The sequence below is a fragment of the Rosa rugosa genome, chromosome 3, assembly GCF_958449725.1.
Source record: "Rosa rugosa chromosome 3, drRosRugo1.1, whole genome shotgun sequence".
Classification (NCBI taxonomy): Eukaryota; Viridiplantae; Streptophyta; class Magnoliopsida; order Rosales; family Rosaceae; genus Rosa; species Rosa rugosa.
In genome coordinates, this window is record NC_084822.1 from 45,935,182 (window position 1) to 45,955,035 (window position 19,854).

The 19,854-nt window shown below is 42.5% G+C and overlaps 3 protein-coding genes across 5 annotated transcripts; 2 read left to right on the plus strand and 1 right to left on the minus strand.

Moving 5' to 3' along the window:
• Positions 1-4,435: 4,435 nt before the first annotated feature.
• Positions 4,436-5,300, plus strand: LOC133738167 (sodium/hydrogen exchanger 1-like). The gene is made up of 2 exons (XM_062165621.1): positions 4,436-4,499; positions 4,599-5,300. Exons 1-2 carry the CDS (start codon positions 4,458-4,460, stop codon positions 4,950-4,952), a joined length of 396 nt encoding a protein of 131 aa, XP_062021605.1. The 5' UTR covers positions 4,436-4,457; the 3' UTR covers positions 4,953-5,300.
• Positions 5,301-5,429: 129 nt separating this feature from the next.
• Positions 5,430-8,691, minus strand: LOC133738166 (glycine-rich protein 5-like). Of its 3 annotated transcripts, none has more exons than XR_009860002.1 (4): positions 8,677-8,691; positions 7,786-8,242; positions 5,943-7,674; positions 5,430-5,830 (listed from the first exon to the last, which is right to left on the minus strand). XR_009860002.1 is itself a non-coding variant. In XM_062165620.1 (2 exons), the coding sequence occupies exons 1-2, from the start codon at positions 6,290-6,292 to the stop codon at positions 5,746-5,748; spliced, it is 435 nt and encodes a 144-aa protein (XP_062021604.1). In that variant the 5' UTR covers positions 6,293-6,307; the 3' UTR covers positions 5,430-5,745. The 3 variants fall into 3 exon arrangements, 1 of the variants encoding a protein (XP_062021604.1); XR_009860001.1 differs by having other exon boundaries at positions 7,786-8,591; XM_062165620.1 differs by lacking the exons at positions 7,786-8,242; positions 8,677-8,691 and having other exon boundaries at positions 5,943-6,307.
• LOC133738165 (uncharacterized) lies at positions 8,470-9,828 on the plus strand. The gene is made up of 2 exons (XM_062165619.1): positions 8,470-8,609; positions 8,711-9,828. The coding sequence occupies exons 1-2, from the start codon at positions 8,579-8,581 to the stop codon at positions 9,415-9,417; spliced, it is 738 nt and encodes a 245-aa protein (XP_062021603.1). The 5' UTR covers positions 8,470-8,578; the 3' UTR covers positions 9,418-9,828.
• The last annotated feature ends 10,026 nt before the right edge of the window (positions 9,829-19,854 follow it).

The window sequence follows — 19,854 nt, forward strand, 5'->3', positions numbered from 1 at the left end:
TCCAAATCTTTGGTTGTTGAAGAGTTTTCATATTCCTAATCCGACGATTATTTCCAACTCCGAGCAGCAGGTTACAATTCAGGTTCCTCTTGATAATGAGCCCAGTCAACTTTCTTTTGTATATGCTTCTACCTCTTATATCAAACGCAGGGATTTATGGCAACATCTTTATGCTCTTCGTCCTCAAACGTCTATCCCATGGATGGTAATTGGTGACTTCAACGCTGTGTTAGGAGCCCACGAGAAATCGGGAGGCCCATCTCCTTCTCGCCTCTCTTGTGCAGATTTTCAAAGTATGTCAGATACTTGTGATTTTGTTCATTTGGATACTTCAGGTTTGTTCTTTACTTGGTCAAATGGTTGGAGCACCCGTGGCCATGTTGAGCTTCGTCTGGACAGATGTCTCTGTGATACCACTTGGTTTGAAGCTTGGCCTTTTACTAGCTGTGTTGCTCTTCCCCGTGTTGTTTCTGATCATTCTCCACTGATTTTCTCTGCTTCAAAACTCTCCCCAAGTGGTCCTAAGCCTTTCAGGTTTCAGTCTATGTGGTTGCAGCATCCAAATTTTCATGCAGTAGTGTCTAATTGCTGGAGTTCCTTTCAACTTTGTGGCTGCCCAATGTTTGTTGCTTTGCAGAAACTAAAGGCTCTGAAACAGTGTCTGCGTGATTGGAACAAAGCGGTCTTTGGTAATGTCCATCAAAATGTTGCTGCTGCTCGCGAAAATCTAGTCACCATACAACATGATATCGCGACCCGTGGCATGACTGATCAAAAGTTTGAGGATGAGATTGCTGCAAAGTCTTCAGTCTTAAATGCTCTCAGGTTGCAAGAAACCTTTTGGAAAGATAGAGCTCGAGTTAAGTGGCTTACTGATGGGGATCGAAGTACATCTTTTTTCCATACTTATGCCAAGGTTCGTGCAGCAAAGGGTCAAATGTCTTCTATCCGTGTGGGGGAGCGGTTACTTACTGACCCTTCAGACATTGCAGCACATACTGTGGCTTTTTATCAGAATCTCTATGATATTTCCTCCCCTTCTACAAACGTGGATGAGGTTTGTTCTGTTATCCCATCTTTGGTGACAGACGATGAAAATGTGGTGCTATCTGCAATTCCTACATCTGAGGAAATTAGAAGCGCAGTTTTTTCTATGGATGGTTCTAGTGCTCCAGGGCCTGATGGTTTTTCAGGGTCTTTTTATCATGCTTGTTGGGATATTGTTGGTACTGATGTGGTGGCATGTGTTCGTCAATTTTTTCTTCAAAACTGGATCCTCCCCAACATGAATTGCAATTTTTTAGTTCTCATTCCAAAAGTCCCAAATGCTCAACTTATTACTCAGTTTCGCCCAATTGCCTTAGCCAATTTTCTCTTCAAGATCATTCCGAAGATTTTGGCTTCTCGCTTGGGGTCTATTGCTGCACGCATAATTTCTCCTCAGCAATCTGCCTTCTTACCTGGTAGACGTATCAATCACTGTATTGGTATGGTTTCGGAATGTTTTAACTTATTGGACCGAAAGGCTTATGGTGGAAATGTGGGAATCAAAGTCGATATAGCAAAGGCATTTGACACTCTGAATTGGGATTTTCTGCTCCGAGTTTTAAGCAATTTTGGGTTCTCTCCTACTTTCACTAGTTGGGTCAGCTCTATTCTTTACTCAGCTAGATTATCTCTTTTAATCAATGGCTCTCCTCAAGGTTTTTTTAAGTGTGCTCGTGGTGTTAGACAAGGAGATCCTCTTTCTCCACTCTTATTCTGCCTTGCAGAGGAGGCTCTCAGCCGGGGTCTTCACCTACTTCTCCAAACCCGTCAATTGAAGCCAATTTCTTTTCCCAGAAATTGCACTGCACCGTCTCATGTGTTATATGCAGATGACCTCATGGTGTTTTGCCGTGGGGACAAAAACTCTCTTAAACGTCTGCGTGGGTTTTTTGACCGTTATAGTGCAGCTTCAGGGCAATTCATTAATGCGGAGAAAAGTACTTTCTATCTTGGAGTTAGGTCTCGTCATAGGAAAGGTACAGTTCAACGTATTTTGGGTTTTCATGCAGGGCGTCTACCTTTTATTTATCTAGGAGTTCCTATATTTTGTGGAAAACCCCGCAGCTGTCATCTCCAAGTTATTGCCGATAGAGCTAAGTCAAGGTTAATGGGTTGGCAGGGGAGGCTTCTCTCTATGGCTGGGCGTACTCAACTTGTGCAATCTGTTTTTCAAAGTATGCTTCTTCATAGTTTTTCAGTGTATCAATGGCCTGCTTACCTTGTGAAGAAGTTATCTACTTGGGCGCGTAATTTTATATGGTCCGGAAATATTGAGACTCGGAAAATTGTCACTGTTGCTTGGACTCAAGTTTGTGCTCCGAAAAAAGAGGGCGGGGTTGGTATTCGTGACCTGGCAACTCTTAATTCTGCGGCTGTTCTAAGGTTTGCATGGAACTCTTTCACTTCTTTGAATCAATGGGGTGATTATATGCGAACTCGTTACCCTATTGTATCTAGTTCCAAAGTGAGTTATCGCAAATCATCAATCTGGCCAGGCTTCCGTTCTATTGCTCTTCATATCACCCACAATTGTCGTTGGATTATTGGAGATGGTCGTTCAGTGTCCTTTTGGAAAGATAAATGGCTTCAGGATCCAATTTTGAAAATTTTGGGTTTTTTCGACTGGTCAGGATTCAGTGATTTACGAGTGGCAGATTTCATCTCAGATCAGTCTTGGCAGTTCCCCTCTTTTTTCCTAGATACCTTTCCAGACTTGTACAGAAAAATTTCTGATATTTGTCTCCCTTTAGACACAGAACCTGATATGCTAATTTGGGAGTCTACAGCCTCTGGAGAGTTATCTTTCACTAACTCTTATAACTTGCTTAGACGTCACTTTATTTTGAGAGACTGGGCTTCTACTATTTGGCATTCCTTCATTCCTCCGCGCTATTCTTTCTTGGCTTGGAGGATTCTCCTTGATCGCTTGCCCACTGATGATCGGTTGAAAAGAGGTGGGATTCCGGTTGTGTCCATCTGCCAATTATGCAACAGTTCGGCAGAGTCAGCGTTGCACCTATTTTTACATTGTCCTTTTTCCCAACATCTTTGGGGATGGCTGGCAACTCAGTTTGGAACCTCACTTCCTGCTTATAGCTCTCTGTTGGATTTTTGGGTTGGCTTTTGTCACAAGGTTTTCTCCCCTCAGCTTTATAATTTGTGGTTGGCAGCTGGCTTGCTTACTTTCATGGAAATTTGGAAGGCGCGAAATAGACTCAGGTTTGATGATCGATCTCCTATCTTTTCTACACTGTGTTGTTCAATTATGGCATGGCTTCGGCAATTTGGTTCCCTTGTTCCTGGTCACTTTAAGGGCGTCCTTGATTCCCGCCTATTATCCTCCCTTGGGGTGTGCCCCAAGCCCCGTAATGCGCCCAAGATTCAACGTGTCATATGGCATCCCCCCCTCTTTCCTTGGGTCAAAGTTAACACTGATGGTCTGGCGAAAGGTAATCCTGGTCCTGCAGCTTGTGGGGGAGTCTTTCGTGATGCCTCTGGGGTTTATTTAGGGAGTTTTTGTCAACCTCTTGGTCGCAATTCATCCTTCTATGCTGAACTTTGTGCGGTTATTGTGTCTATTGAAGTTGCTTTCACCAGAGGTTGGACTACTCTGTGGTTGGAAAGCGATTCTACTAGTGTTTTAGCATCTCTTTCCTCCATTTCTTTCTCTCCTCCATGGGACTTGAGAGTTAGATGGCAAAACTGCCTGAAGAACATTCAACAAATGCAATTTCGGAGCACTCATATTTTTAGGGAAGGGAATGCAGCTGCTGATAAGATGGCAAACTTAGGTGTTTCAAAGCACTCATTTACTTGGTATCCTAGCCCTCCTGCAGAGCTTCACAGGTACTTGCAGGCTGATTTTTTGGGACTCCCAAATTATCGCTTCACAGGTTGCTGAGATGATTATGTTGGCCTGTCATATTCATATTCAGAGGCTTCCTTCCCAGGAACCCCAGGAATTTGTGCGCAAAGTTAGCTTCATCAGCATCTACATGAAGACCAGGACAGTGCAGCTAATTCCTTGTCTCTACTTTTAGATCTTCATATTCATAGGGAAGGCATTTCAGTGGCAGATTGCTTGGCGATTTTGGGATTGACTTTTCCTTCTCTTTGCTGGCTCCCTACGCCTCCAATGGAGATTTTTTCTAAGCTTCGTAATGATGCCTTAGGAGTCCTCCATTATCGTTGATTTGGTTGGATTTTTCTCTTTTGTTTTCTTTTTATGGGAAAGGTTTTGGTCTAGTCCCCCTTTCCCTTTTGTAATTTTTCTCTTTTTCAATAATTTAATCCGGGCGTGGGGCTGAGCCTCCCAGTTAGGCTGGGTTCCAAACCCCTTCTTAAAAAAAAAAAAAAAAAAAAAAAAAAAAAAAAAAAAAAAGCATACTAAACAGGTTGGAAATGCTATTATGATCACCAGTACAATTACAGTAGTTCTCTTCACTAATGTGGTAAAAGACTTCATCCCGCTTTACAATTAACTTGTCGGTCTGATCCCATAATCTAGTTTATTATTAACATTTTTCTTAATTGGTCTTTGCCCATTGTAGGTGTGTGGATTACTGACAAAGCCTCTTATGAGGTTCTTGTTACCGCAACTTAAACAATCGAGTAACATAATGTCCTCGGAATTATCATCTGAGATGTCTCTAGTTCTACCTGTCCTCACTAATAGGGAAGATCCAAAACAGGACAGCATGTCTGAGAGTGATCGCCATCCACCTAATCTGTGTATGCTCTTGACAAGACCAACTCGATCGTTACATTATTATTTGCGAATGTTTGATGATTCCTTCATGCGTCCTGTATTTGGGGGTAGAGGATTTGTTCCACATATTTCTTCACCAAACCAAAGTTCTCTTGATGAACGGTTACTTCCAGAACAGCATACGATAGTAGAGTAATATATAACTCAGCAGCTGCAATTCACACTCCCGGTTTGTCATCCTACAACACTATTTTAATCAAAAAGGATTGCAGGATAACAAACCGAAAGTGGGAATAGCATACCCTTGTTCTTGAGCAATAGTATTATTGGTCAGGCTTTTTGTTTGCCTTACACTGTAGATGTATACTTTTTGGCCAAAGTTTTCTGTAAATGGTTGGAAACTATAACTTTTAGGCAGTCCCTTCTCATCGGTCTGAACAACCGACAATGTGCTCCGTTTTCCTTACCAGTATTGTACATATGCAAACATTATGCAGAGTCAAGAAAGAAAAGAATAAACTATATTGTAAATAGCAATCAAATTGTAATTGGACTTGATTCATTTCCAAATTATGATTGCTCTGACAGAAAGGGAAGTAGATTTTGTAGTGCGTCTATCAGTCCTCAAAATTTGGTACTTGCATAGCTCAAGATAAGATCATTCTCCAGGAGCTCATTGAACAATCAAATCATTTCTCAAAGGATCGATTACAGGGATGAATAAGTGTCTTTCATTTCAATTTGGAAGTAAACAACAAGGGTTCTCGGCGGTGTAACTGAATAACAAGGTTAACATAAAGCAATCAATACAACTTTCTTCACTAAACTCCCATTAACAAGAATGGAATGCAATGTGGTAATAACATCATCTAGCTGTGAGCTGTGCAAGCATGACTAGTGATATATAGAACTCTCAATTATTAGGTGATTATATTGAAATACAGATGCAGACACCCTTTGTATAGTAGTAAAACAAACTGTATCAGAATTCAAAAACGAGGAGGAGGTCCATATCCGCCACGAGGTCCACCGAAGCATTCATCTAGCAAACAACAGCAGCACAAGCAGTAGAAGCTACAGTTTCGCCAATAACAACACAATTCAGTTTTCAGCCTAATAAACTCGACACATTGCAAGCAGTAACAAAAACAAATCACAAGAAATACTGAAACACCAAAACTCATACCAAGAAGATATCATCTCACATATGCCATTGCCAAACCCACCAAAGAAACCACCAGGTCCGCCCCACCATCCCCCGCCAAATCCCGGACCCCAAGGTCCGCCAGGCCCAGGACCCCAAGGTCCTCCCGGACTAGGACCCCATGGTCCTCCAGGACCTGGACCCCAGCCTCCCGGTCCTCCTGGCCCATGGCCCCATCCACCAGGACCACCCCCTCCAGGACCTCCGCCCCAACCACCCGGCCCTCCCCCTCCATGCCCTCCGCCCCAACCACCCGGTCCTCCCCCTCCACCCCATCCACCAGGCCCTCCTCCTCCTGGACCGCCACCTCCACCTCCACCTCCGCCATCCATCACTGACCCTTTATCTCAATGTTGGCACCACCGCAGCTAGCAAACACAGGCAGCTAAGTGTAATGAGCGTGGGAAGCAAAGGAACTTTTCTAAGAGTACTATAGATGTAGCTGATCCTAATAAGAGTACAAAAGCTTGAGCTTGCTTACCCTTGAAGCATTTGATGTAATCCCAGCTAGGACTACATGAAGACACTTCAACCAACTTCTCAAACTCAAACCAGTAAGTCAAACCAGACACCTATCCTTCTTTCTACAAGTCTACTTACCATTCCAACTTCTATCACTACTACAAACAACTGAACACTTGATAAATGAGTCTTTTAATTTAACAAGAAGTACAGGTCCACCCCCCAACTGATTGAAATAACTTCCAGGATAGTTAGAGTTCGGATCTCATCGAAGTTTATTGGGAGTGGACTAGGCCCAAATTGCTCTATCAATGGACTGACAGTTTATTAAGTTTCGATCAGAAACAAACACAGGGTTCATGCATCAACCTACTGATCATACTAATTCTGCAGCAAGAGAACAATTATCATCTAAACATTGCAGAAAGTATATATTAACCCTTAATAGTATTATTGGTCAGGCTTTTTGTTTGCCTTACACTGTAGATGTATACTTCTTGGCCAAAGTTTTCTGTAAATGGTTGGAAACTATAACTTATAGGCAGTCGACTTCGATCCTCATGAGTCTGAAGCACCGACAATGGGGTCTCATTTTACTTACCAGTATTGTACATATGCAAACATTATGCAGAGTCAAAGAAAGAAAAGAATATACTATACTGTAAATAGCAATCAAATTGTAATTGGACTTGATTCATTTCCAAATTATGATTGCTTTGACAGAAAGGGAAGTAGATTTTGTAGTGCGTGTATTAGTCTTCAAAATTTGGTACTTGCATAGCTCAATATAAGATCATTCTCCAGGTGCTCATTGAATAATCAAATCATTTCTCAAAGGATTGATTATAGGGATGAATAAGTGTTTCATTTCAATTTGGAAGTAAACAACAAGGGTTCTCGAAACAGTGTAACTGAATAACTCAGCATAAAGCTCACAATCCAACTTTCATCATTAAACTCTACATTAACAAGACTCGAAATGCAATATGGTAATAATAAGTTGACATTAACAAGACTCAAAATGCAGCGTGGTCTTAATAAGCTGTGTCCATGAGACTTTGTAACTTGCATGACTAATAATATATAGAGCTCTCAATTATTAGGTACTACATTGAAATACAGATGCAGCCAACCTCAGTAGTAAAACAAACTGTATCAGAATGGAGGAGGAGGTCCTCCAGGAGGTCCATATCCGCCACGAGGTCCACCAAAGCATTCATCTAGCAAACAACAGCAACACAAGCAGTAGAAGCTGCAATTCCGCCAATAACAACACAATTCAGTTTTCAGTCTAATGTACTTGACACATTGCCAGCAGTAACAAAAACATATCACAAGAAACACAAACATTATTCATACTTACCAAGAAGATATCATCTCACATATGCCATTGCCAAACCCACCAAAGAAGCCACCAGGTCCGCCCCACCACCCCCCGCCAAATCCCGGACCCCAAGGTCCGCCAGGTCCCGGAGGCCCAGGACCCCACGGTCCTCCAGGACCTGGACCCCAACCTGGTCCTCCGGGACCTGGACCCCAGCCTGGTCCTCCCGGCCCTCCCGGTCCTGGACCTCCACCCCAACCACCCGGTCCTCCCCCTCCACCAGGCCCTCCTCCTCCTGGACCGCCGCCTCCACCCGGACCATGCATCACTAACCCTTTATCAGAATGTTGGCACCACCGCAGCTAAAATACCCAGGTAGCCAAGTGACATGAATATAGCAAGCAAAAGAACCTCTCCCAGATTACTCCGGATGTAGCTGATCCTAAAAAGAGTACCAGAGCTTGAGCTACAAGGGTAAGATCATTTGATTGTAATCCTACATAAAGATACTTCTATCAACTTCTCGAACTCTAACCTGTAAGTCAAACCAGACAACACCTACCCTTCTTTCAACAAGTCTACTTACCCTTCCAACTTATATCAGTACTAACAAACAACTGAACATTTGATTTAAAGATTCAACATCAAGTACAAGTCCACCCCCCCAACTGATTGAAATAACATCCAGGATAGTAAGAGTTCATATCACTCATCAAAGTTTATTAAGTTTCGATCAGAAACAAACACAGAGTTCATGCATGTACGGATGTACCTACTGATTCATACTAATTCTGCTGCAGAGAGAACAATCATCGTCTAAATATTGCACAACATGTGTGTGCCATCTGTGTTAGAGAATCAAGGTTAGTTTAGTAATTAAAAGTTGGGGTTAGTTATGGTATTTGATTGGTGTTAGGGTTGTATGTATACCTCTGTATTGAGCTTTTTCACATTTGTAACCCAGCAATAAAAATGGTTGAACCCAATGTGAAAGAGTGCATGGAAGAGCTGTTGAAGTTCACCCTTGAATCTCACATAAAGGGTACCCTGGTTATCGATCTAGCCTTGCCCACTGACTTCTGCCTCCTCAACAACCCGAAAATAGGCACCAATTCTACAGAGGGAGAACCCCCATATCCTTTATACAAGCAACTAGCACTAGCCCTATATGAATCCATCAATTCTAATGCATTTTCAGGGACACATAGTTGGGATCAGAGTTCACAATTACTAGACACTCTCAAGTCTGTGGACTTTGAACTCCATGTTCAGGAGCCCTTTTTCACACAAATCAAAGACGGCCTAAAGACAGTCGAAGGAAGGTGCAACGTTGGTAACTATAGTCGAATCGGATCAGGAGCACTGATCCTCTTCAACAAATGCCTGATTGTCGAGGTTAAGGAAGTCCGATCGTATGATTCGTTCTCTGATATGCTGAAGGCAGAGAGCCTAGAGAAAGGTCTCCCTGGTGTGAAAACCATTGAAGATGGTGTTCAAGTCTACAGAAGATTCTACACTAAAGAAATTGAAAGGTCCAATGGTGTCATTGCCATATGCATTGAAAAATTGCCTGCCCAACCCTATATGTATTTGGCCAAGTTATTATCAGAATTGGGTTATGATGGTATTCAAAGCCTTCTGGAGCTCAATTCACGTGAATTCAGTGCATAAATTTGTAGCTTTATCTGCAATTTACTAATGAGAAAAAAAAAGATCTTATCTTTTCTTTATTTTTGTGCAATTCTGAGGAACCAAATAACTCATTAGAACTGAAAGGGGAAAAAGAAATGAAAGAAGGCCTCAGATTAGCATTTTGGCACATTCCTCACGCCAACGATAACCGATTGTGGGAGGAAATCCACACAATTGCGCAAAAACGGCGTCGTTGGTTCATGGCCTCAACGCTTCTCATCATCAGCGATTACACAATTCCAGTGACCCAAAACAACACCTTTGCAAAACCCTTTCGATCCCAGAAGAAAGGAAAAGAAGATCACACATCAATTCTATACAAAAAAAAATACGAAAAAAGATTGGATCTTTCGGAAAATTTAGAACCCAAAGCAGCCAACTAGCCTAGGAACTCCGTCGAAGGGTTTTGAGGCCTTCTGTTGTGGCTGCAGCTTTCCCTGTTTATATCTTTGCAGATTTACACTGATGCCCTTTGCCCATTATTTCCTTCGGTTTTAACCCTTAAATATTTTGGTTTTTTCATTTATAGTTCTTCTTTTCTTTTCTGCATCCAAACGAGGTCATAGTGAAACGGCCACATATATATATATATATATATATATATATATATATATAAATTGGTTCACATTACATACACACATTTGTCCAAAAGTTTTATGTTTCGGCCATATATATATATACATATAGAGAGAGAGGATGATGAGTTGAAGTTGGTCGATTGGCGGCAGTCGGTAAGCACCATGAGTGAGTGCTAGGTTTAAATAAGGGTAAAGTTGGAAATTAATGAGTACATTTTCACAGCTGGGTATACTAAGAAATTTGCTGGATACATTTAGTAAGACCCTTTATTTTTTTTGTTAAATTTCTTTTCTTTTTCTTTTATTTTGTGAATTTATCTTTTTGTCCTTCTTCGAATATTTCAATTCAAAAGTTTTTGTTTCTTTTTCGATTTATATTTTAGAGAAATTATTGAATCTTAGCTTCTTCTTTTTTGTTCAATTTGAAATTCTGGGTCTTGTTTTGTTGCTTCTTGGTTTTGAATCATTTTTGTTACAACTAATTTTAATTTTATGTAAGAGAAGTACTAGTCATAAACTCATAGTCTTGTAGGCGTCAATGTTCTAGTAGATGATATTAGTTGTTTTTAAACTACTTAATCAGTGATACAGTGTGCAAGTATGAGAAATTATTGTATGTGATGTTCTAGTTATGAGATTAATGAAACCTCTTCTTCTTGTTGAAAAAGTGAACATAAGTTTGTGGATAACATTCGATAGAAACATAAAACTTTTGCCCTTTGTTGCAAAGGGCTAGAAAGGCGCTACTAAAACAATATTGGTATACGTGTTTCAATTGTATCATAGATTGTCCAAACTTCGAACGATATCTATTACTAACAGTACAATTTTCATAGTCTTTCTGGTTGAGTCTAGCCACATCGGTTTTTTAATTTCTTTTGTAGAAATTTGTGGAAATGAGTTAATATACAAATTGGTTTCTTCAAAATAAATGAAATGTGTGTAATAACTTTTCTTTCACTAACAAGAAAAAATTATTTAAAGACTAAATAATCGGAATGAATTGGTTGGACTAAGTGTTTTTTTCTTTTTTGTTCAATTAGTAAGCGTATAACTCACAGAGTTTTGTAACTAATACATCTCCAGTAGCATATTGCTTAGCCCAAAGTCCCAAACTATGTAGAAGTCTGATAAAGGAGGTATGGTCCAACCACAGTCCAACCATAGTCCTCTCCTACTAGAAAGACTTCCTGTGCTTCTAGTATTATGAACATCAATACTGTTATTGCTGCAAAGAATACCACTTCCATAATTTGCTTCAACTTTGTATAGGAAGAAGAATTATTCACACTTTATAATGTATACCTAGTGTTGTTAATTTTTAGGTTTAATTGCCAAAATACCCCGTAAATTTAGTTATAATTGTCAATTTACACTCCGAACTTGCAATTGCGAAAATTAGCCTCCTGAACTTGACGAAAATTGCCAATTTACAACATCTCCGTTAATTCTAATGTTTTCCTTCCAATTATGAGGCATGCGCCTTGTACATGAGGGATAATATGGTCAATTCATAATAATAATATTTTATTTTTTCTAATTAAGAATAAATATTTAAAAAAAAGATTTTTTTTAGAGTGGAAATTTATGGCTTCCGCCTTTTAATTAATAAAATTACATTATATGATCCCAATACGAATAAAAGTTCAAAATTATCAAATTGATATTATCATGCACCAAGAAACTACTAATTTAATTAAAAAAAAAGTTTAGATAATTTTCAACATTCATCCGATTACGTGCTAATTTTTAATAAAACTATTTTATTGGGATAATATAATGTAATTTTTTTTTTAATATAATATGTTGATATCACTTATACCACATACCGCCAAGCATAAGCAACGACCTCTTAGGTGGGCCCCGCGGCATGGCTAATCCAGCCTACGACATGCATCCGGTAGTCCGACACCCGAGCTACCTCGCTATGGTGGAGGTCGGTCGGTACCTTGCTAGGAGGTCACCCTCCCATGCTCTCCAAGAGGCTTCAAGAGAAGCAATATATGTATTGTATCCCACATTGGAAATATATAATAGAATGGGACTTCCTTTAGCTATAAGAGGAAGTCCTCCCCTTCTTAGAGAGGAGGGATCCATGATCCCCATACTTGTATCACAACAAAGGCTACTTGGTCTCATTCATAGTAGAAATATCTAAGTGGACGTAGCCTTGCCTCAAGGGCAAGGTGAACCACTATACATGTTTGTGTGTCTCTCTCTCTCTCTCCCCATCATGATCCACACTTAGTTGCCGTTCCGTATTCTCACACAGAAACATTGGCGCTAGAAGGAGGGCCCCTAGGAGTTAGGGTACGAGCCTCCGACCTTGAGCAAAGGTCATGTACGGGTACCACCAATCATGTATGTGCAAGACACCCCGCAGCTTGAGCAAGGGTCATGTACGGGTAGCACGAGTCAACGGGTACATGCGAGACACCCCTCACCTTCCTCACCCAAGCCTCCAAGGAGCCATCCGGGAACATGAGTCATCCGGGTACACGCAGGACACCCCTCACTTTCCTCACCCAACCCTCCAAGGAGCCATCCGGGAACACGCAGGACACCCCTCACCTTCCTCACCCAAGCCTCTAAGGAGCCATCCGAGTACATGAGCCATCCGGGTACCAAGAGCCATCCGGGTACATGAGACATTCGGGTACACGCAAGACACCTCACCTTCCTCACCCAAGCCTCCAAGGAGCCATCCGGGTACATGAGCCATCCGGGTACACGCAGGACACCTCACCTTCCTCACCCAAGCCTCTGAGGAGCCATCCGGGTACATGAGTCATCCGGGTATACGCAAACACCCCTCACCTTCCTCACCCAAGCCTCCAAGGAGCTTCCGGATACATGAGCTTCCCTCACCTTCCCAAGCCTCCAAGTAGCCATTGGGTACCATGAGCTTCCGGGTACATGAGCTCCCCTCACCTTCCCAAGCCTCCAAGGAGCCATCGGGTACCATGAGCTTCCGGGTACATGAGCTTCCCTCACCTTCCCAAGCCTCCAAGGAGTCATCGGGTACCATGAGCTTCCGGGTACCCAAGCCTCCAAGGAGTCATCGGGTACCATGAGCTTCCGGGTACATGAGCTCCCCTCACCTTCCCAAGCCTCCAAGGAGCCATCGGGTACCATGAGCTTCCGGATACATGAGCTTCCCTCACCTTCTCAAGCCTCCAAGGAGCCATCGGGTACCATGAGCTTCCGGGTACATGAGCTCCCCTCACCTTCCCAAGCCTCCAAGGAGCCATCAGGTACCATGAGCTTCTGGGTACATGAGCTCCCCTCACCTTCCCAAGCCTCCAAGGAGCCATCGGGTACCATGAGCTTCTGGGTACATGAGCTCCCCTCACCTTCCCAAGCTTCCAAGGAGTCATCGGGTACCATGAGCTTCCCTCACCTTCCCAAGCCTCCAAGGAGCCATCGGGTACATGAGCTTCCGGGTACTTGAGCTCCCCTCACCTTCCCAAGCCTCCAAGGAGCCATCGGGTACCATGAGCTTCCGGGTACATGAGCTTCCCTCACCTTCCCAAGCCTCCAAGGAGCCATCGGGTACCATGAGCTTCCCTCACCTTCCCAAGCCACCAAGGAGCCATCGGGTACATGAGCTTCCAGGTACATGAGCTCCCCTCACCTTCCCAAGCCTCCAAGGAGCCATCGGGTACCATGAGCTTCCCTCACCTTCCCAAGCCTCCAATGAGCCATTGGGTACCATGAGCTCCCCTCACCTTCCTAAGCCTCCAAGGAGCCATCGGGTACCATGAGCTTCCGGGTACATGAGCTCCCCTCACCTTCCCAAGCCTCCAAGGAGTCATCGGGTACCATGAGCTTCCGGATACATGAGCTTCCCTCACCTTCCCAAGCCTCCAAGGAGCCATCGGGTACATGAGCATCCCTCACCTTCCCAAGCCTCCAAGGAGCCATCGGATACCATGAGCTTCCGGGTACATGAGCTCCCCTCACATTCCCAAGCCTCCAAGGAGCCATCGGGTACCATGAGCTTCCTGGTACATGAGCTCCCCTCACCTTCCCAAGCCTCCAAGGAGCCATCGGGTACCATGACTTCCGGGTACATGAGCTCCCCTCGCCTTCCCAAGCCTCCAAGGAGCCATCGGGTACATGAGCTTCCCTCACCTTCCCAAGCCTCCAAGGAGCCATCGGGTACCATGAGCTTCCGGGTACATGAGCTCCCCTCACCTTCCCAAGCCTCCAAGGAGCCATCGGGTACCATGAGCTTCCCTCACCTTCCCAAGCCTCCAGGGAGCCATCAGGTACCATGAGGTTGGACAACTCCAACATGATTTGGTATTCGGATCAATCCTAATTTTCAACTTCTCCAATCAGCAAAAGATAAGTTCTCATTCACACTTTTAAATTTGAGCTAATACAAATGCTTTACATGCTTCAATAACGATTTCTATAATCTAAGCATATGCCTACAACATTTGATACTTTCAATAGCATATTCATTATGCCTATTTATTAATGTTGTTGACACCCAAATTTCCACGAGTTCAAATTTAATAAGTGACACGTGAAGAAGGTGAGTCATCAACCTCATAACCTAGTTGGGCCTTCAAACAAGCCCATTTCATGCCAAAAGGAAGCCTTCTAGTTAGCAAGAAATACAACAAGCCCAAATTCTCAAACAACTAATGTGCCTCTTGAAAGCAGCCGACACGCTTAATTACCACGCAATACACGTAGGCCCAAGCTACGTTTGGGGCTTATAAGGCGGGATGTGGTGTGGAAGGTAATGGATCCTGTGAGGCCCATTGTTACGATAAGGCTCATAGATAATTTTGGACTTGGGAACCAAAATTCACGCTTGATGGACCAAAATCTTAACATGGGCTAGTAGAGAGATGAAAACAGGCCCAACAAAACTCAAAGCCCATTAGAATTACCTCCTTACCAAAAGCCCATTACATCAGCCTCTAGCCCAAGCCAGTTGAAACCATCTTCTTCCCAAACCAAAATGTCGTTCTATCCAAAATTGCTGTTGGGATTGATGCTTCACCATTTTTGGCAAGAACCCAGAATCCATGGAGAGGCTTTTTGATTCATATACCCAACAATCCCATTTCAATTTCCAATAGCCCTCAAACTTTGTGATTTCAATTTACAATAGCAGGAAATAAGGGATTAGGATCCCTCAAAGATCACAGCAGCACAAAATCTGGGATCTTCAGCACCCTATGCTTACACCACCGACCTTCACCCTCATAGCCTGAACATGCTTTCACCCATTTAGTTCCATGGGGAAAACAAAACTTGAAAGCTTGGGAATCATCTTCCCAATATTGAGAATACTCCCTCAGAACCCTTGGTCCTTATCACCGATCTTCTTCGCCTACCTTCGCTATAAAAGGCGGGTTCACTGCCGTTGGAAACCAAGCCACAACAACCGAGAAACATCAAGCAAGAGATCAAGCTCTATCTCTGAATCCCTAGCCATCAATTCCTCCCAATCAACCTTAACCCAAAACCCAGAAATCATGTCATTGCTGGAACTCTCTCTCTCTACTAAACTCCCAGGCATCTAGCTCCCACACCACATCTACCTGTAAGTTATGTTCTCGTGAAATCTAATCCAATCGCTGCTGTTATCATCCAATCCAATCACTGCTGTTATTATCTAGTGCAATCACTGTCGTTATCATCTAGCTGGTCACAACGAGGTTGTTCTCAGGTCCAACCTTTGATCAATCTTGGGCCTAGTCTCGCTTAATCAAGAGGGCCCTGCTGCAAAAGATCTAAAACGCAAAAAACTCCCTCACAAATGTCATGCTTTAATTTAATTGCAAACAATTAAAATTGCTACATATATACATGTGACACTAAACAACATGTTACGTGCGGCACTTAAACTCCTCGCCCGGAGCGCGGTACCCCCAAGGGGTAAATCAAGGTCAAATCCTTGCATAAAATCCTCCAACCATGTGAGGTACCCCAACGGGGTTACGAGGCACAATCCCTCATTCTACCCGGGGCCACGCCATAGGGTACCGGAGGCCAAACCCACCTGGTACCTCCAACGGGGTTATGAGGCACAATCCCTCATTCTACCCGGGGCCACGCCACCGGGTACTGGACGCCAAAGTCACCGGACACCCCAACGGGGTTACGAGGCTAATGCCATCATTCTACCCGGGGCCACGCCATCGGGTAAAGGAGGCCTACCGGCCCTCATTCAACCTCATTGGGTTAAGGAGGCTCAAGCCCTCATCTACCCCACCGGGTACACGAGGCTCAAACCCTCATTCACCTCAACCGGTACAAGAGGCCCGAAGCCTATCTACTCCACCGAGTACACGAGGCCCACAGGCCCTCATAAATCCTCTACTCGAGCGAGGTATCCTAACAGGATCACTAGAGGGTAGCTCCCTTACATAAGCCAAGGTCCAGTCCCTTGCATTATAATCCTTGCCCCGAGCGAGATACCCCCAAGGGGTAAGCCAAGGTCCAATCCCTTGCTTTTGAGTCATCCCACCTCCCGAGCGTTCTCTACACTTGGGGGACTTATTTATACCACTTATCACAAGTAGAGGTAGTTCCCGACCGGGACTATCATTGAGCTTCACGCTCATACTTTTCGTGCTACGGTCTATTAATTGAAATATTGAAATTTTTTCGCCTATTGTTGCTCGCAACAATTAAATTTCTTTTACATCCCATTAATAAGACCATAGGACAAAACTCACAAAATCTATCACCCGCTGAACACGAGCGAACTCAAGTCCAAACTTCGATTTTACTAACTACGTGACTTGGGGGACTCGGCGAGTAATAACACTCCCGATCCCAACACATATGTATCACGTGCATACAACATTACATATCATTAAGTGTCATCGTGTTCATCACACATCTTTGCATCATATGCACTTTGTATGCTATCACAACCACATACATTTTTGACTTATACGTCGTATGTCAACATTACATAATATGAGCATCCACACCATGTGTAACATGCATCTCACATAAACATTCATGCACCTCAATGCATTTGACTCAAATGTCACTTAGATTGCCCTTAGCACAATCAATATGTTTTGTGTGCACTCATCTTATTTGCAGGTACTAGCTTGATAAGGGCCCCGGGGCACCAACATACCCGTAGAGTCCTTTCTTACTTACGGAGTTGGGGGACTAATATGGGTATGGCGTTCAACAAGGTCATCACTCATACTTGGCGGCATCATATTTAAACTCCCCAACCAAGAAGCGCCTCTTACTCGGGGACTTGGGGGACTTGTTAATATCACTTATACCACATACCGCCAAGCATAAGCAACGACCTCTTAGGTGGGCCCCGCTACATGACTAATCCCGCCTACGACATGCATCTGGTAATCCGACACTCGAGCTACCTCGCTATGGTGGAGGTCGGCCGGTACCTTGCTAGGAGGCCACCCTCCCATGCTCTCCAAGAGACTTCAAGAGAAGCAATATATGTATTGTATCCCACATTGGAAATATAGAATAGAATGAGACTTCCTTTAGCTATAAGAGGAAGTCCTCCCCTTCTTAGAGAGGAGGGATCCATGATCCCCATACTTGTATCACAACAAAGGCTACTTGACCTCACTCATAGTAGAAATATCTAAGTGGACGTAGCCTTGCGGCCTTGCCTCAAGGGCAAGGTGAACCACTATACATGCTTGTGTGTCTCTCTCTCTCTCCCCATCATGATCCACACTTAGTTCCCGTTCCGTATTCTCACACAGAAACATAATATAATGTAATTTAATTGCTAAAAATTGCAAAGTATGTTGGTTAATAATAGGTGAAAGGCCATAAATCTCCGCATTATTTTTTTTTAATTTATATTTGTTATTAAGTTAAATAAAAATAATGAAATGACCATATTGCTCCTTATGTGTATGGGCATATCCCTCACATTTGGATGGAAAAAGTTAGAATTAATGGAGGGGATACTTCGCTAAGTTCATAAGGTTAATTTTCGGAATTGCAAATTTGGGTGCAAATTGACAATTATAACTAAATTTAGGGAGTATTTTGGCAATTATGCCTAATTTTTATGGTTTTCCTATCTGTTTAGAACCGCATTGCTGCTTCTAAGGTCTCTAGAGACAATTTGCACAAATAATATTTCTCGGTCCTTAATGTTTGACAAATTATCTTCAATATTAGCATAAAGAATTACTAGCCTCTTTACACATGCATGCTCACATATATGTAAATTTGTTTTTTTATTTCCTATTTTTCAGTTGGATAATTTGTTTTCTGTTTCAAACTAAAATTCAACGAAGAAAAGAAAAACAAAGGAAAAACTGCAGTTGCAGTTGAGATTTTGAGAAATAGCTGCATAGCAGTTCTCATCCTTTCTTTTGATTTTTGAATTTTTCATATTTTTCAATTGTCCACCCTATCCTTTTTATATTATATTAGCTCCTTATAGAGCTTTAATAAAGTAAGGGCAAAATTTGAGTTTTTTAAAATTTAACCATAAGACTTGGTTCAGTTGTTTGCTTATTGAATACTGATATAACAATACTAAAAATCTTTAGTGAGGCAGAAATGCCATGTTCAAGTATTTTAGACATAAAAAGTTCTCCCTTCTTGTTATCATTGGAGACAAAGAGGATGTTCTTTTTTTTGGTTGATTTTGGTTACCGCAGTCTATTGACCCAAAAAAACTAATCAACATTTTGGGCCTAAAAATGTAGAGGTGTTTGAGAGAGCCGCAAAGGCCCTGTAATGTGGCCCTCCATGCTACGGTCCTTGCCTCTTTATATTTTAAGACCTGGATACATAGGCGCCCAAAAGGCCCAACCTTAGTTGCCCTAATTCAATTTATCTCTCATTTTCAAGAACAATATCAACATCAGAAATATGGTCCCAGATTCGGCAAAGCTGAGGGACAGGTTAAGCCTTGAATGGGTGGTCCATTATTGGCTGGACCATCAAATGTCTAATAACGAAGTTCGTACCTTGCTAGCTAGCTCAATCAATGAACTATAGCCATCTGATCAAACTGGTTTAGCGGGATCCCATCAATATCAACCCTCCATGGTGAGGACCACGAACCTGGACAGCTATGTAATTAGAACCAAAAAGGTGCAGCTGGCCCATGAAATGAACTGATCGAAACGCTAGAGATAAGAATTGATAACTCAAAGTCATGTGTAATATAAGATGCAAGCTTGGTCATGTGAGTGAGGTTTTGATCTCACCCACCAAAGTGGTCCTTAATTGAAGAACATGAGCATTATGGCAAATGATGCTGCCCATTAATCAGCTTCTTTTACCCCACAAAGCATGCTATATGGTACGAACGTATTGCAGGAGCAAGCTGGAGATCGTGGTACCAGTTATGGTTTTGGGAGTATTAGCTAGCACAGGTTCTCCGCTGTCGGGTTTTGCCGGGATGCGAGAAGTGAGGGCAAGCTGAGAGCCATAAGTTTTGATCAGTAAGGTGGATCGCTAACCCAAATTTAAAGTGCTTAAGTTCGGAACAACTCAAACAGCTTTCTTACGAATACAAAATTTTGAGAAGTTGTTGTCGTTGGCTAGATCTGACTGTAACATTCTTGAATGTGGTAGAAATTGTACCCACGTGTTTCCATGGTAGCTCATGCATAGCTCCTACTTTGTGTAAATGAGATATAGCGTATATTTTGTTCAAACACTATCTCTTATTCATATCTGAGTTATTGAATTAGAATGAATCTCATATCTTATTTAATGAATTTATGAATAAATATTGAATGTAAGAAAAACACGCGCTTGCAAAAAGATTTTATTTTTATTGTGGATCCCTCTCTTTTTAGTCTCAATGCACTTGTATTGAATAATTAGTTGTTTGTGT

Excerpts from the sequence above, each read along its gene's own strand:
- LOC133738167 (XM_062165621.1), top strand. The coding sequence starts at position 4,458 with ATGATCACCAGTACAATTACAGTAGTTCTCTTCACTAATGTG. Across the intron at positions 4,500-4,598 it reads TAGTTCTCTTCACTAATGTG|GTGTGTGGATTACTGACAAA; the intron begins GTAAAAGACTTC and ends TGCCCATTGTAG.
- LOC133738166 (XM_062165620.1), bottom strand. The coding sequence starts at position 6,292 with ATGGATGGCGGAGGTGGAGGTGGAGGTGGCGGTCCAGGAGGAGGAGGG. Across the intron at positions 5,831-5,942 it reads TGTGAGATGATATCTTCTTG|CTTCTACTGCTTGTGCTGCT; the intron begins GTATGAGTTTTG and ends GCGAAACTGTAG.
- LOC133738165 (XM_062165619.1), top strand. The coding sequence starts at position 8,579 with ATGTGTGTGCCATCTGTGTTAGAGAATCAAG. Across the intron at positions 8,610-8,710 it reads ATCTGTGTTAGAGAATCAAG|CAATAAAAATGGTTGAACCC; the intron begins GTTAGTTTAGTA and ends TTTGTAACCCAG.